Raw genomic sequence first — 14,419 nt, 5'->3', positions numbered from 1 at the left:
GAGCTGCAGGCAGGGCGGCTGCTGCCCCAGGATGGTCCCAGCTGCCTCTTCTGTGCCCGCGATGTGATTCCCTCCACGGGGGATCGCGGGTGTGCAGGGGACCGGGCCCCGGGACACCACCGGAGGCTGTGCGAGGCCTGGGTACCTGCCGGTCGCTGGTCCTTGTGGGCTGAATGGCTGCAGCTGCCGGCAAGGTACAGGGTTAGAAAAGGGCCGTTTCCTCTGTAGCTGGAAGAGTCCCGGGGGCTCGTGTTAGTGCTCAGCAGCGCCCAGGGACAGTCTGTCCATGATGTCCTCGCAGAGGTTGCTTGGGGGAGGACCACCTGGGCTGTAGTCTGGCAAGAGTGGAGATGGGCTCAAGTTACCGGCTGCATTTCCTCTTGGTGCCTTTACCAGATTGCCCCATATCTATCTGTGTTGTCCCTTGGCACAGCTAATGGTTTAAGCAGATGGTCCTAGATTAGGAAATGCCTGGGGGTGAGGCAGAGAGAAACTGAGATGATCTCACAAATCCAGGACATGCATGACCCTCTGCCTCTTCCCCCTTAGTGCCTAGGGGTGGGACATGAGTGTGCGTGAGTTGGTTTCCTGTAAACTGGTGACTCTCCTAGCTTGTGAGTGTGTGTGCATATGCATGTGGCTCCAGTCGGGAGGGTGAGATGAGCTGGGGGAGATGATAGTTCTCACAAAAGTATATTGCTGCTCTGGTTGGCAAAAAAAAAAAAAAGAAAGCAGAGTGGGGGCTGGGCAAACTTCCACATACATCTGTACTAGTGCACTGGTCCTCAGCTCTACCAGTGCCTTTCCATCTCAGTCCACAGTCCTCTTCCCCTGCTATTCCAGCCCTAGGGCCTTTTTAGAGTAGCGTGGAATTTATTTGATGTCTCTGTGATGTAGACCAAATCCCATTTAATTTGGGAGCTAAAGCAAATTTAAAACTACATAATCGGAGGCAAAAGGCCTGAAGGCCACTATGTAGCCCCCTGTCCCAGCACAGGTCATTGCAGTCTTGCCATTGCCAACTCCTCTGCAGGCTTTGGTGCAAAGGGATTGATCCTGAATTGCCCAATAGGCCCCCTTCCAAAGCAGTAATCTCTAATACCTTTAGAATCCAACAGATTGGTGCATCCTGCAGCAGACTCTGGAAACATCTGTGTATCCTCTTTGGGGCAGGAACCATCTCCCTGCTTTGTTTGTCTGTCACCTGTCTCTGGGTTTCTGGTCCGTGACTGAGTTTCTAAGTTCTACCCAATATAAAGAACAAAGCAGTTTTAAATATGAAGTAGGTTGGTGGCTGAATCCTGTCTGGAAGCCAGATTAGTCATCTGCTTTTATAGTGGAGCATGGTCTAGTGCAGGGGTGGCCAGCCTGTGGCTCCAGAGCCACATGCGTCTCTTCAGACATTAATATGCATCTCCTAGAATCTTTGCACAAGCACATGGTGACCAGCTTAAGCTTTAGTTTAAGGGGTACCCTCGTCTTCAGCCCACCTTCCTCTTCAATCCTCATCAGTCATTGTATGGGAAGATCACTCGAGAGGGGTCTGTTGGGTAGCCAGGGCTAGGAAGGACTTTGACACCTTGAAATCTGGGACAGTGCAGAAAGGAGGAGGTTGATCCTGCCTAGAGCAGGGAGCTGGACTAGATGACCTTGTGTGAGATTCGTTATAATTCTGCTTTCCTATGATCTTATGAAATGGGAGGTAATTTCACAGTCTTCTGTTGTGCTTGGTAATTGGGCTGCTGGGCTTTGTATTAGCTGGATCTGTTTTGGGAGAGGGGACAGGAATCTGTTCCTGTGAGGATGGTAAATGCACCTTTGTCCAGGTCTGGCTGATAGTGGGATGAACCTGCCTGGACATAAAATGGGGGTGTCCTTACCAGTGTGACTTTTCAGGAGGGAGAAGTAACTGGCTTCCCAGTGACCCTGACGCTGCCCCTAACTTAATCTGAGAGCAGGTGCTCTCAGTAGTGGAGGATGTTACAGAGTACGTGAGTGTGTACCAGGTGCTGTCTTGTTTCTGTTTGTGTCACTTTGGCTTTGCTGGGTTTGGCCTTCTACAAGCTGCTGCTTGTTCAAGCTCCAGAGAGGCACAAAGCATGATGGTAGTTAATGGGTGTGTGATGGTAGTTAATGGAAGCATTTGATCTGCAGCAGCTGAACCTGCCTGAGGGTGAGAGCTGGTGATGATGCTGTGGGTATGAGTACCCAGGGAGGCATGGGGGAGGGTTTGGGCAAGGATGGCCTGGGGCCTTCTCAAGAGGAGGCCCAGACTGAGTCTGTGCTTTGTTCTCAGGAAGATTCCCAGCTGCCTTCACTTCCAAGTGACTTCAGCTTTTTTGTATCTTGCCTTGGAAGTTTTAAGGAGAGATGGGGGCCAAGCAGGTTTTGCTCCCCTCCCTCTCCAGGCCTGCATGAGGAGCCATCTGAACCACATATGTCTGATGTATGTTGCTGGGGGGGTGGTGATAGCAAGACTCAGCCTCCCAGCCCTGGGACATGGTACTGTGCCTGTGCTGTGGGGATGGGGTTAGTCACCCCTGACTAAAGCTGACAGAGCAGGGCTGTAATGTGATCTGGCTGAATCAGAGGCAGAGAATGAGAGGAAGGAGGGAGAAGTGACTCTGGCAGGGAGCAGAGGAAAGCGACTGCTAACCATTTCATGACCTGGAACAGGGGCAGGCAGAGCCAGGGGTGGGCACAGCCAGGGCAGCCGTGGTGATCCATGTGCCCAGTAGCTCGGTGGTAGGGGAAGAAGATGCTAGAGAGAGTTCTGACCTACCAGCCAATTGTGGCTTTAGTGATTTGTCCAAAGTGGAGGCAAATTTAGAAACCACTTGGAGCTGGGGGAGCTGGAGTCACACAAGGGAAAAGAGAGCAACAAGGGAGAGACATACAGCTACAAAGAGGTTGGCAGGGTTGTGCTGGGAAGCGATTTCCCCCTTGCTCCCCCTCCCTCATCCTCCCTTGCTGAGCAGAGAGGCAGGGACTGTGAAACTGCAGCTCCAGCAGCACTTCCTGCCCAAGGTTAAAAGCTTGCTTGGCTCCAACAATTCCAGGCTCCTAAAATATGTAAACAGTTTCCCCTCAGCCTGGCTGGAGCTGGGGTGAGAATCCACTGTGCTTCTAGCTGAGCTTCAGGGGATCTGGACAAGGGCCAGCCATAGACCTCTTCTTTCCTATGGCCTGAGAACCTGATGCCAGCAGCTTGATAGGTGCTCCTTCCCTGATCTTCCTGTGAGGAGCAGTGACATAGTCTGAACCAAGTGAGATATACCGGGGTATAGCAGGGCTCTGTGGGTCCAAGAGGTGTCTACATCTCTGTGGGAGGTGGTGCCTGTTATGATTGTCTGGAGCCATGTCATGTCCAGAATGCCACAGTAAGAAGGCAGGGGTGGGTCCTTGCCCTATGCTAGCTGGCTGAAGCCCATGTGGTAAGGGCAGACATTGTGCCCATGTTCAGTCAGACAGTTATTCAAGGCAGTAACAGCCCAGGGTAGCAGTGGCATCCAGGGTAGGGAGGAGTGTGGCCTGACTGCAATAGTAGTAAGGGACAGACTGGTCCAAAGAAGAGACTCTGGAGGGCAGAACAGCTGGCTACACTGATTGGGTATAGGGGCAGACAAGTGGGGTTTGTATGACACTGTGCTGATCTCAGTGCTTGATGGATTGCTGAAATCCTGCTGGTTTGCAGGACTGTCTCCCACCAGTCAGGGCCTGCAGGGAGTAGCTTGTGCCACTGCTGGTTGTCCCCATGGAATGCCTGTGCCACGCGCGCTTTGGCGCTTGGCAGGCTGGCCCCAGCAGTCTTACCTGGGGACCTTTTGGGGCTGCAGCAGTGGCAATCCTGCCACTCTGAGCTTGGCTGGCAGCCGCAGTGTAGCTCTGGCCGCCCAGGCTCCAGTTTTGAGCAGTGCATGCTGCCCCCATGTGCACTGCTCCGCTTTTTTTGCGCAGACCCCCTCCACCATGCTGCTTCGTTGCAGTGTGGAGAACACCTGAATGTGCGGTATGTCGCAGCAGCATGGCTGCGGTGCCAGACTGCGTGGCTACACTCGTCTGGATGCAGCACTGGCACCCAGCACTCAGTAAGGTGATGTCCTGTGGCAGGGTTCAGGGCTCCAGTCTAGAGGTTGGCTAGGCTAATCCCATCTTGTACCTGTTTTCAGGCATGCAGCCGAGGCATTGATTTCTCACTGTTTTGTGTTTTTACAGTGTACCTATGCACTTGGCTATGAAGTTAAGGTGTATAGCGGGCTCTGATCTTTTGTGGCTCAGACATAAGCTGGGGGGGGAAGCTGTATCACATGTTCCTGCCTTTCTTTAGTGGCTAGCCAACCCTCTGCTGTTTCCACTGTGGAGCAGCAGAACTGACCACAAAGCTGCTGTAAGCAAAATGAAGCAGAATTCAAACAATGCTGGGCTGAACGAAGCAGCAGCTTGTTGTCTCGCCTGGATTGGAACCCAGGAAACAGTTGGCACAACAGGCCCGGGGAGTGGGGAGGATCTTGAGGTACCCTGGTTGAGCTGGCAGCACGCCCCTGTGTTCTGAATCCTTGTCTTGGGGTAGCTGGCAGGGAAGGTCCAGATCTAGAGGGTTCCTGCATGAGATATGGCAGCCTGTGAACAGGTGGTGGTGGTTTGTTCCCACCCAGCTCCACGTGAGAGCAGGCCTTGGAGAATGCTCCCTTTTTTTTCTGTAAACAGGATGCCTGTGTCCCTGCCTGTAACTTCCCATCCTGCCACCACAAACTCCCAGGGAGCTTTTCTTCATCTGGGATGGGCTGTCCTCCCTGCACCCCACCCTTACAGGCTTCCGTCTGCTCTTTTCCTCAGGATGCAGATAATTCCCATTGGGTTCTGTGGTCAGATCTCCGTGCATAGGAAACATACTCCACCCCAGTGCATGCCCATATTCCCCCAAAGCAGGCGTGACTGGAGAAACCTGCTTGCCTAGATTTCTAGAAATCTGTTGCGGATGCAGGCTGGCTCCCAGGGTGCTTTATGCCAGGCCCCGTAATCATTCCATGGAACTTCCCTCTCGTGGGGTTTACAGTCTGTGCTCAGATCACTTGTGCTCTGGGAGTGATGTTATCAACTTACATCTATACTGTAACCCTCAAGTTCCTTGTGCCCAGTAGAGCTGAAACTGGGCAAAATCCCCGAGACCCAACCCTGCTCCCAGGCTCTGGGACAGTCCAGAGCCTAATACCATGTTTTAGGACTGCAGTGATTAATAGCACAATTATGTTGTAACACCCAGGAGTTTAAAGATGCCAAATTCCTGTCTGAAAGGCTGACCTGAAGTGACAGACAAAAATTTGGATTGATGCTATAATTAATTTTTAAAACTTCTTCAGGAAAAGTAGATGTTTCCTGCCCTGTCTTCCCTGCTTTGTTTGGAGGTCACCTTGGAGAACCAAGGAACTGGAGTGAGAGTTTTCTCAGCCCTGAATTGGAGGGTGTTGAAACTAACGCCAAGGGTTTTCTTTCCTCCTACTTTGTTAATTATTTTTTAATCCAAGCCTGGTGTTTGATATCCTTCCCCTGAGGTCCCCCGGTTCTCCAGAGAGTCTTCCAAGAAAAGCAGGGGAAGTAATGCTGATGCCCATCTGTGCTGTGCCCACTGTTAATCAGTGGCATTGCAAACCTGCCTACTTCCATGGAGAGATGTTGTGCATTGGTCACCCAACACATAACTATATTTCATAGATTTCATAGACATTAGGGCTGGAAGGGACCTCAGAAGATCATTGAATCCAGGCCCCTGCCCAAAGGGCATGAAGTCAGCTGGGGTCATAGGATCCCAGCAAGATAAGCATCCAATTTACTTTTGAAGGTATTCAATGTAGGTGCTTGAACCACCTCTGATGGCAGGCTATTCCAGACCTTGAGGGCTCGGACAGTAGGATATTGGATAAGTGCCTGTGATTGCCCTGCTGTTGTTTGTGCTTCAGGCCCCACAGCCTGTTGCACTTCTTGGTGTTACACACTGTGTCTTTGTGGAGTGGAGCCCTTGGGAGGGTCCTTGCTCCCTCCTTCCCTCTCTCTCTGTCAACCAGGAAATAAGGGCATAGGAAACTGAATGATACCTAGAGGAGGGAATGGAAGTCCCTCTGCCCTTGTATTCCTACCTGGGAGAATGGATGGTAAGGATGGGGGGTGGGGCATGGAGGGAGAGGCAGGATCTTTGTGGAGGAGGCTGAGAACTACCCTCTGGAAGATCATCAGCTTTTTTTGCCGAAATGCTCCAGTGCTTCCTTGGCTGACATGCCTGTTCCAGGGCTTGAGTAGGTGAAAGAGGGCCAGCAAGCACTGGTGGCTAGGTGCTATAGAAGGGACAGTGCTGTGGCCAGGGGGAGATAAACATCACTGCTTCTTTCCCACAGGGCTGTCCAGCTGCCCATGCCTGAGAGAGATGGACCAGAGAAGGGCATCAAGGGAGCTGGCATAGCACCTTTCCCCACTGCCTTCCTTGTTGTCTAAAAGGGTAAACATGAGGTGTTTGCCAGTGAGGAGCTGATGGCACTGATGAAAGCAAGATACTGAGCAGGCAGATGGGCACAGGAAGAAAAGGGGCCAGCTGTGCAATTTATAGTATAGTTGCTGCAATAGACCTGGCTGGACCTCAGCAGGCCTGTGTTTCTTAGGGTTGCTAACCCTCCAGGATTGCCCTGGAGTCGCCAGGAATTCTAATATTATAAAAGCCTTAGTCTGACTGGATGCCAAGACAGCCAATCAGAGTGCAAATAAAGCATTATGGACAGACAGACAGAGTGCTCCAAGAGTGTTTGGACTGCAGGTGGTGGCACCATGGCGGAGTGCTGCTATGACAGCAGGGGTGGCGGGGGCCGAGGCCAGCACAGCTGGGTCCCCTGTTCTGTGGAGGTGGTGGTGGTGGCATGAGAGGGTGGGGAACAGGGTTGAACCCACAGCGGTGGCACAAGGGAGTGGGAAAATGGGCCAGGCCCACCGCGGCATGGGGGAAAAGCAGGCCCTGATGCCACCATGACAGTGGGGACAGAGGGGAGGGAGCAGGGGCAAACAGCTGGCCTTGGGTGGCGGGGGGGCACTTGGGTGGCGGCAATGGAGCGGACAAAGTGGGGCTGGCCTTACCCCCTGCTCCCTGGATGCGGCAGTGGCATGGGGTGCTGGGTGGTGATGCTCCATCTGTGCTGCCTCACCCCTGGTCATTCATGGGGAGGGGGCTGGCCCGACGGCACAGTGGCGCGGGGGGGCACACTGGGCCCAGCCTGGCCCTGAAATGGTGGCAAAGTTGAGGGGGGCGGGCATGCTGGATGCAGGCCTCCTCCCACCTGTCATTCTTGACAAGCAATTGGCTAGTTAAATATAAATCTCCAGGAGACTACTAAGAGTCACCCAGGAGATAAATGATGGAACATTCATTAACATAAATATTAAATGTTGAATCCAATTTATACAGTAGTCTGGTAGATTTTTTTAAATGTAATAGTAACGTACATTTGCCTTCCTGACATAGAGTCTACACACCGCAATCTGTAACTGATATATGCAAGCACATGGGCGTATTCACGTTGTGTCGTGGGCACATTGGTATTTCATAAACCTCCTGGGATATACTCAAACAGAGTTGGCAACCCTAGTGTTTGTGCTTGTGTATGCGTCTGTAGGACGTGACCGAACCACACAATGTATGGGTATGCATTTGTGGACTTGCTGTATGTCTGTACAGCTGTCTGTAGGAGCTTTTGTGCACACATCTTTGCATGGTGTGTCTCACTAGACATGCAGGTATCTGTTGGGAGAGATGTTTATCTCTCTTTGGGTATGGATCCTTTGGGGGCTGTATGCGTCCATCTCTGGAGTGGCAATATTTTGGGAGGGATGCATCCACCTCTAAAAGGAGTCTGAGTGTAACCCAGGACCTCGTCTGAAAGGAAGATCCTGGGGGATCCCTTTGGAGAGGGGAAGGCTGAGGCTTGGTGCCTGCTGCCTAAGGAATGTTCTTGGAAAGTGGGAAGGGGACGGAGGAGCAGCCACTCCTGTAGCCAAGACCCCTTCACCGAGAGTCTGTCTTCTCTCCTCTGGGAGCAGTCCCTACCTTGGGACTACTTCCTTCCTGCTCCTCTGTTGCCCACGTGCCACTGGCTTTGCGGTGGGAACGGAAGTGGTTCCCAGCAATCCCAGGAGAGCTCCTATTGGTCTATGGTGAGCTCATCTGTGATTCCCCATCTCCGCCCCCATGCACACATTTGTTGGTGGGGGATGATGTCAGCTGGAAGCCAGGCTGATGCAAGAGACTGAAATGGAGTTGTGTGGAGGCAGCGGGAGGACAGCTTGGCCTTCCCTCTGTGGGTATCTGTGCAAACTTGGAGCATAGCTCTAGGAATAAGACCTGGTAATGTGAGAGCTGAGGCCGACCATGTTTCTCAGTGTTAAAATGTTGCTCATTACTGTGGCATGTGGACACTGCACCAGGCTTGGGATGTGTCCCTGGAGGAGAGACCAGAAGATCTCTTGTGCCAAGCCTGACCAGTATGGAATGCAGGCAGGGTTGTTAAATCCATGCCTCTGTTACGGGCCTTTGATACAGTGCAGTCTACACCAAAGGCATCTGTGCAGGGAGCAGCTGAGCAAGGTTAAGACAAAAGCAGAATGTTTCTTAAAACAGGCAGACCTTGCAGTTAGCCTTGTCTTGTGTTGCTGTGTAACATTCCCCTACAGATCAGCCCATGTGCTGCCCCAAGAGCTCCACCCCTCTAGATCTCTGCAGCTGCTGTCGATCTGGTGAGGGGCAGTGGAGAGAGAACAGGTAGCAGCCCCAAGCTGTGTTCTTTCCTTGCTGTACCCTCTCCCTGTTGGAGAGCACAGGGGCCATACCCCTCATGTGAACCCTGATACACCCAGGAGGTCAGATGATCAGACTGAGTCCATCTGGCTAATGCCAGGCTGTACTAGGGTGGTGCAGAGGTACCGTATGATTAGGGACCTACTTAAATCACAGTTTTGCAATTCTCACAAACTGAAAAATGGTGATCGCCTTGAAAAATGGCATTGGCCATGATGTTGCAGGAAATAAACCAAAAAAAAAATTAATAAAAATAAAAGGCTGGTTCCCCAGCCTCACAGCCCGCCTGGGATGAGAAGGTGCCAGCTGGTGGGGTAGCACAAAGGGCAGCAGCCAAGATGGTGGCTGCCTCCTTGTGCCTCTCTGCCAATCAGTGCTGTGGGGCGGGGCTGCACGAAGGGCAGCCAGCATTCAAGATGGTGGCCACCCCCTAGTCCCTTCTCCCCCTGGGGGCCTCAGCCAGCCAGGGGCAGGGGATGGGGCCTCTCTACCATCAGAGCCAAGGGGCAGGGCCACCAAACCACAAAGATTGTTTTCCCTTGCTGCCAGTTAGGTAGGTCCCTACATATGATACATAGGGGCAGGGACACAGGTAAAACTCCTTTGCAAAGCAGCAGGGCTCCAGAGATAGCATCTACTGTTTGAGTCTCCTGTGTGGTCTTGTCCCATTTCCATTAATGTAGGTTGGGCTATATCAGTACCCAAGTGATCAGGCATGTGATAGTGTATACATCTACCTCTGAAGGGTGTGGCTGGCTAGAAAGTGCCTTATAGACCCCCTCCTGTGCAAGAACCAGTCTCAGGCTATTAGCCAATGTTGTTATGGCTGTTGTTTCTTCAATACTGATATTTGTCCAGAGTGCCCCTAGCTGGCCTTCCTCTGCCTTCTTCCTTGCCTGATTCCTGTTTTATCAGGCCCTGGCAGCTTCTGAATGGCTGAAAGATGCAGGGCAGATACCATGCTTTGACTGACAGCCTCTTGGATGTCTCTGTGCAGTCAGTGAGGGAAGAGCCTCTTTTGCCCTGGGTTGGATATGGGTCCTGAGCTCTGGCCTTGAGAGAACATAGCAGAGTTACGTCTCTCTCTGGACTTGCTCATTGCACAAGGCATCTGCCCAAAGGATTTCTTGGCAGATTCACAGAGCAGGAAAAGCAGGAGGACGGCAAAGTATGCCACCAAGCTGCCCTACCAAGCCTTTGGTCACGTAAGGAGGCTGTGATGATGAGAAATATCCACAGTACCTGCCTTCTGGCTGGGGCAGGGCAATTTCACCTAAAGCATGAGGCTAATCCACAACTCCCCACATACTGCCTGACTGACCCAGGACCAGCCAGCATAGCACCTGCCCAGCCTGAAATCCAGCCATTGGTGTAACTCTCAGCACTAACCACTCTGCCTCACCCATGATTTATACCAGACTGGGGGCAGGGGCACAGGTTCCACAAGGACCCATCATCTTGCTCCATTGAGGCTTCTTCTTGGAACCTGAGTAGAGGTCCTTGTTCAGAGAACAGTCAGCCTCTGCTCCTGGAGATGAGTTCCCCACATGCTGAGACAGCTGAGTGTGGGAGGAGTGGGGAGACACGGCCTTCTCTGGTCAGAGAGCTCTGGAGCTCAGATACTGTATTCCACAGCAAGGCATTGTGGGTAATGCACAACGTCACCTTGCAGAGCATTGACTCTGATACAGGCAGGCTGAGCTGCAGAAGGCTGTGAGGAGTGGCTCAGACCCCTCCACTCTCTAGGGACATGGACTAACTAAGGATGGCTTCCTCTTACAGGATGAGCAGATTGACTGGGAGAAGCCGGTTCTGAGCCAAGCTGAGATTGAGCAGAAGATAAAGGAGTACAACAGTCAAATCAACAGCAACCTCTTCATGAGCCTGGTAAGGCCTCTGGGTCAGCAGGGTCCACATGTAGGGGTATGACGAGAGCAAGGGACTTATCATTTCTGATATGAATGAGAACTTCCTATCCATTGCAGGGGCTACAGGAATCCAGATCTGGGCCTTTTCTACAGGGGCTGTCGCTAGATCTGATGCCGAGCTTTGCTGCATTGTTCCTTGTTTTTGCTAAGATCAGCCTGCTTTTGGTATCTTTTCACAGAACAAAGATGGCTCCTACACGGGTTTCATCAAGGTGCAGCTGAAGCTGGTCCGGCCAGTCTCTGTGCCAGCCACCAAGAAGACACCCACCATCCATGATGCCAAGAAGGTGGCACGCTCCCAGGCGGTGAAGCGGCGCACATCATTCTACCTGCCCAAGGACACAGTCAAGCACCTGCACATCATCTCCCGCACGCGGGCCAGTGAGGTCATTGAGGCCCTGCTCAAGAAATTCATGGTGGTTGACAATCCCCGCAAGTTCGCTCTATTCGAGAGATCTGAGAAGGAAGACCAAGGTACTGGCATCCCTCTCTCCTCACCTGAGCTCACTGTCTGTCCATCTGCATTTTACTGCCTCTATATCAACCACCTTTTAAAAACCTAACCCAACCAGGTATATGCCTGCTGTGATGACAACACTGAGCAACCTGAGCTTGATTCTCACCCTGCAGCACTGTCTCTGCCCTGCTCCTTACAGTGCCTCCTACTGGAGCTGTGATAGCTGGAAGCTCCACCATAGCCAGTGTTCCTGCCCCACTCCATATAGCTTCCCTGCTGTGAGAGACTGGAGTTAGAGAAGCTGGAGCCAATTTGCTCAGTGTTACTGATACATGTGTGTCTGATTGGTGCCATTGCAGTTTACCTGCGGAAGTTGCCTGATGACGAGCAGCCCCTGCGTCTTCGGCTGCTGGCTGGCCCCAGTGAGAAGGTCCTCAGCTTTGTCCTGAAGGAGAACGAGACTGGGGAGGTCAATGTAAGTTCAGGAACATCCTAGTGTGGCACTGCTGGCCAGTGCCCGGAAACCAACAAGGCTGCTCCTGTGCGAGGAAGGATATGACAGTACTGCCCCCTGCTTGCTGCCTTGCTAAAAGGCCGTGGCAGCTGTTGCTGTTCTGTCCACAAGGAGCAGCTAGAACAGCACATGCTTCTTGTTGGTGCTGTATGTGGGGGAGCACTGAGCTCAGCATTGTACCCATTCAGGAACAGTGGCAAGGAAGAGCCATCAGGGCCTGAGATGGGGGCACAGTGAGATGGAGCTGAGGTAGCCCCCCCCCCAAAAAAAAAAGCCAAAACAAAACAAACCCAAACTCAACCCTGCTGTGCAAGGAAAGAGGAAGCTGAACATTATTTGCCTGCAGCTGCTCTGCTATCCTAGCCTTTGGCTCTTTTGCCCTTGTGTCCATGTCCACCAAGGAACTTTGCCAGTGCTTCTGGCCTGATCCCACTTTTAAAATGGGTAGTGTTGGGTTTGTGGTGTGTGTTTCTGTGCCTGGGGGGGTAATGGTGCTGCCTTGCTGTGTTGTCCCCTGCAGTGGGATGCCTTCAGCATGCCTGAGCTGCACAACTTCCTGCGAATCCTGCAGCGGGAGGAGGAGGAGCATGTCCGGCAGATCCTGCAGAAGTATGCCCACTGTCGCCAGAAGATGCAGGAAGCGCTGGCCACTCGCACCCCAGGCTGAGCTACCCCCATCTTAGACCCAATGCTCCAACCAAGACCAAGTGGCTAGAGGAGGCGGCAAGGCGAGGCGAGCAAGGACTGATCACTCCAGAATTATGCTTGCAGATCGACGGCTCTCCTGCATGGGTGCGGGGAGGTGGGTGGGGCATGGTGGGAGGGGGTGGTGAGTGCCAGGTGAGTGTGCCCATCCCTCAAGGAGCGAGTGTGAGCACTGGAGAGGCTGTGTGCCCGGGGGTACTCCCCGAGGGCAGGGGCCAGTCAGGATGTATGTGTGAAGTTGCTGCTGAGGAAGGGTGGTTGTGTCAGTGTTGAGACTGCTACTACCAGCTCCACTACAAGAAGAAATTGAATGCTACAGCTTTTCTAGGTCTATTCTTTTGAGGACTCCCCTGGGCCCAGACCAGGGATGGATTAAGGTTCAACATAGCACAGATTAGCCTCAGAACCCTGCTTGAGCATTCCATGTCAAGGGGATGGGGGCGGGGGGTCACCACATTTGAAAAGTAGGCCCCATCCCAGATCACTTCATGGGGGAGGTTGTGGTGCCATAAATTAGAAGCACTCTAAATTCATTTATCCATTCAGTCCTACCCTCTCATTCAGTAACCAGGCCAGCAAGGCTGCATGATTGCAGCCAGACCCCTTTGTGCAAAAGCCCACCCTTAGGAGGCATCCTCTGGGGAGAGCTGTGTGTCGCAATGAAGACTGCTTACTGCCTTTTGGGATGTAAGCTCAGTAGAACTGCTCCGGGGCTAAGCCCAGCCTTCCGGACCTTGTGTAACTGGGGCCACCCAGACCCCCATTACCAAAGGTGGCCTTTCTCTCCAGAGTGAAGCCTGAGAACAGTGCTCCAGGTGATTGTTCCTAAAGACCGTTGTTGGGCTACTGTGAGGAAACCCATCCCTCCTGGAGAACTGCTGGAGCTGCTGCTGGAAATGGACTCCTACATCCTAGTATGTATTGCCAAGGAGCAACACTGGGAAGATCCATCCCCTTCATGAGAATGGACTAGGTTCAGGGGAACAGCACCCCACAGGCTTTATGTATACTGGCCTGGGCATGTGCCCAAGGGCTATAATGGAGAGCCTGAGGTGTGCCAGTGTGTCTTTGGAAAGCATTTGATAGGCCATCATGGCTATGCTGGGCATTTTCCATCCTTCTGTGGAGGAGCAGCAGGACCCCAGTAGTTGAGGGTCAGGGCACAGGTGTTTGTCTGTAATGCAGGACCTAAAGGCTGAAGGCAGCCAGGAAGTTCCTTGCATATGTATGAAACTGATGCAGCGTGAGTGCAGTCAAGTGTTTCCTGTTGGCAGCAGGATGTCGCCTTGGCAGTTGGTTTATATTTCAGTTTTGTTTTGTTTTTTCTTTTTAATCGACTCTGAATGTCCTGAACTTCCAGGGCTTGGATGCTCTAGAGGCTCGGCCTGTGAATGGTGCTGATTTTGTGACGATCAATAAACAATTCAGGGGCAAGGTGGGCCTGGTGCTTGGGTTGTTATTCTGGGCAAGTTGCGCACACCCTTCCCTGTTGGCCTAATCCAGTGTTGATGTGAAGGGGCCAGCAGGCAGGGCTGGAGGGGAATCTAGCCCTCAGTGCATTCAGGAGGGCTAATTAGTCTGAGATCTGCAGTGTGAGAACCACTGCGCCTGCTGCACTGTGGGGACCTCTCGGTAGCATTTCTGTCACAGCTGGACATGGCTGCTTTCCAGGAAGATGCTAGGATAGGAAGACCCCTGCATTCTCCTGTTTTCCATTCAAGTTTCCTTCTTTCTGTTCCACGAGGGATCAGACCTTGGCCGGAGCTCACAGACCAAGGCAGGAGCACTCTAAGCCACAGCAGTTTCTTCATTCAGCCCTGCACAAAGAAAGTCCTCCCTGTTAGTCCCCTGGATTTCAATCTGTCCTCATCTGCCCCCCGCAGTTACGAATGGGGGTAACTCCCTCCACCCCCCACCGCCAGCCCGCCCCAGTTTGCTTATTTCCCGGTCGCCGTTTGCATTATTGTCCGCTCCTTTCGGGAGCA

At 52.6% G+C, this 14,419-nt stretch overlaps 1 protein-coding gene across 3 annotated transcripts in view; it reads left to right on the top strand.

Moving 5' to 3' along the window:
- Positions 1-13,868, top strand: part of RASSF1 (Ras association domain family member 1) — an 18,237-nt gene extending 4,369 nt beyond the window's left edge. For 2 of the 3 annotated variants that reach the window (XM_025204345.1, XM_025204347.1), the window contains exons 2-5: positions 10,613-10,717; positions 10,938-11,232; positions 11,575-11,690; positions 12,250-13,868. In XM_025204345.1, the coding sequence (XP_025060130.1) occupies positions 10,613-10,717; positions 10,938-11,232; positions 11,575-11,690; positions 12,250-12,396 (663 nt within the window). In that variant the 3' untranslated portion in view covers positions 12,397-13,868. Of the gene's footprint in view, positions 1-58; positions 195-10,612; positions 10,718-10,937; positions 11,233-11,574; positions 11,691-12,249 lie in introns of those variants that run through there. The other variant, XM_025204346.1, reaches the window with a different exon arrangement.
- The last annotated feature ends 551 nt before the right edge of the window (positions 13,869-14,419 follow it).

This window comes from Alligator sinensis, unplaced genomic scaffold, assembly GCF_000455745.1.
Source record: "Alligator sinensis unplaced genomic scaffold, ASM45574v1 scaffold858_1, whole genome shotgun sequence".
NCBI lineage: Eukaryota > Metazoa > Chordata > Crocodylia > Alligatoridae > Alligator > Alligator sinensis.
This window is presented reverse-complemented; position numbering and strand designations above follow the sequence as displayed.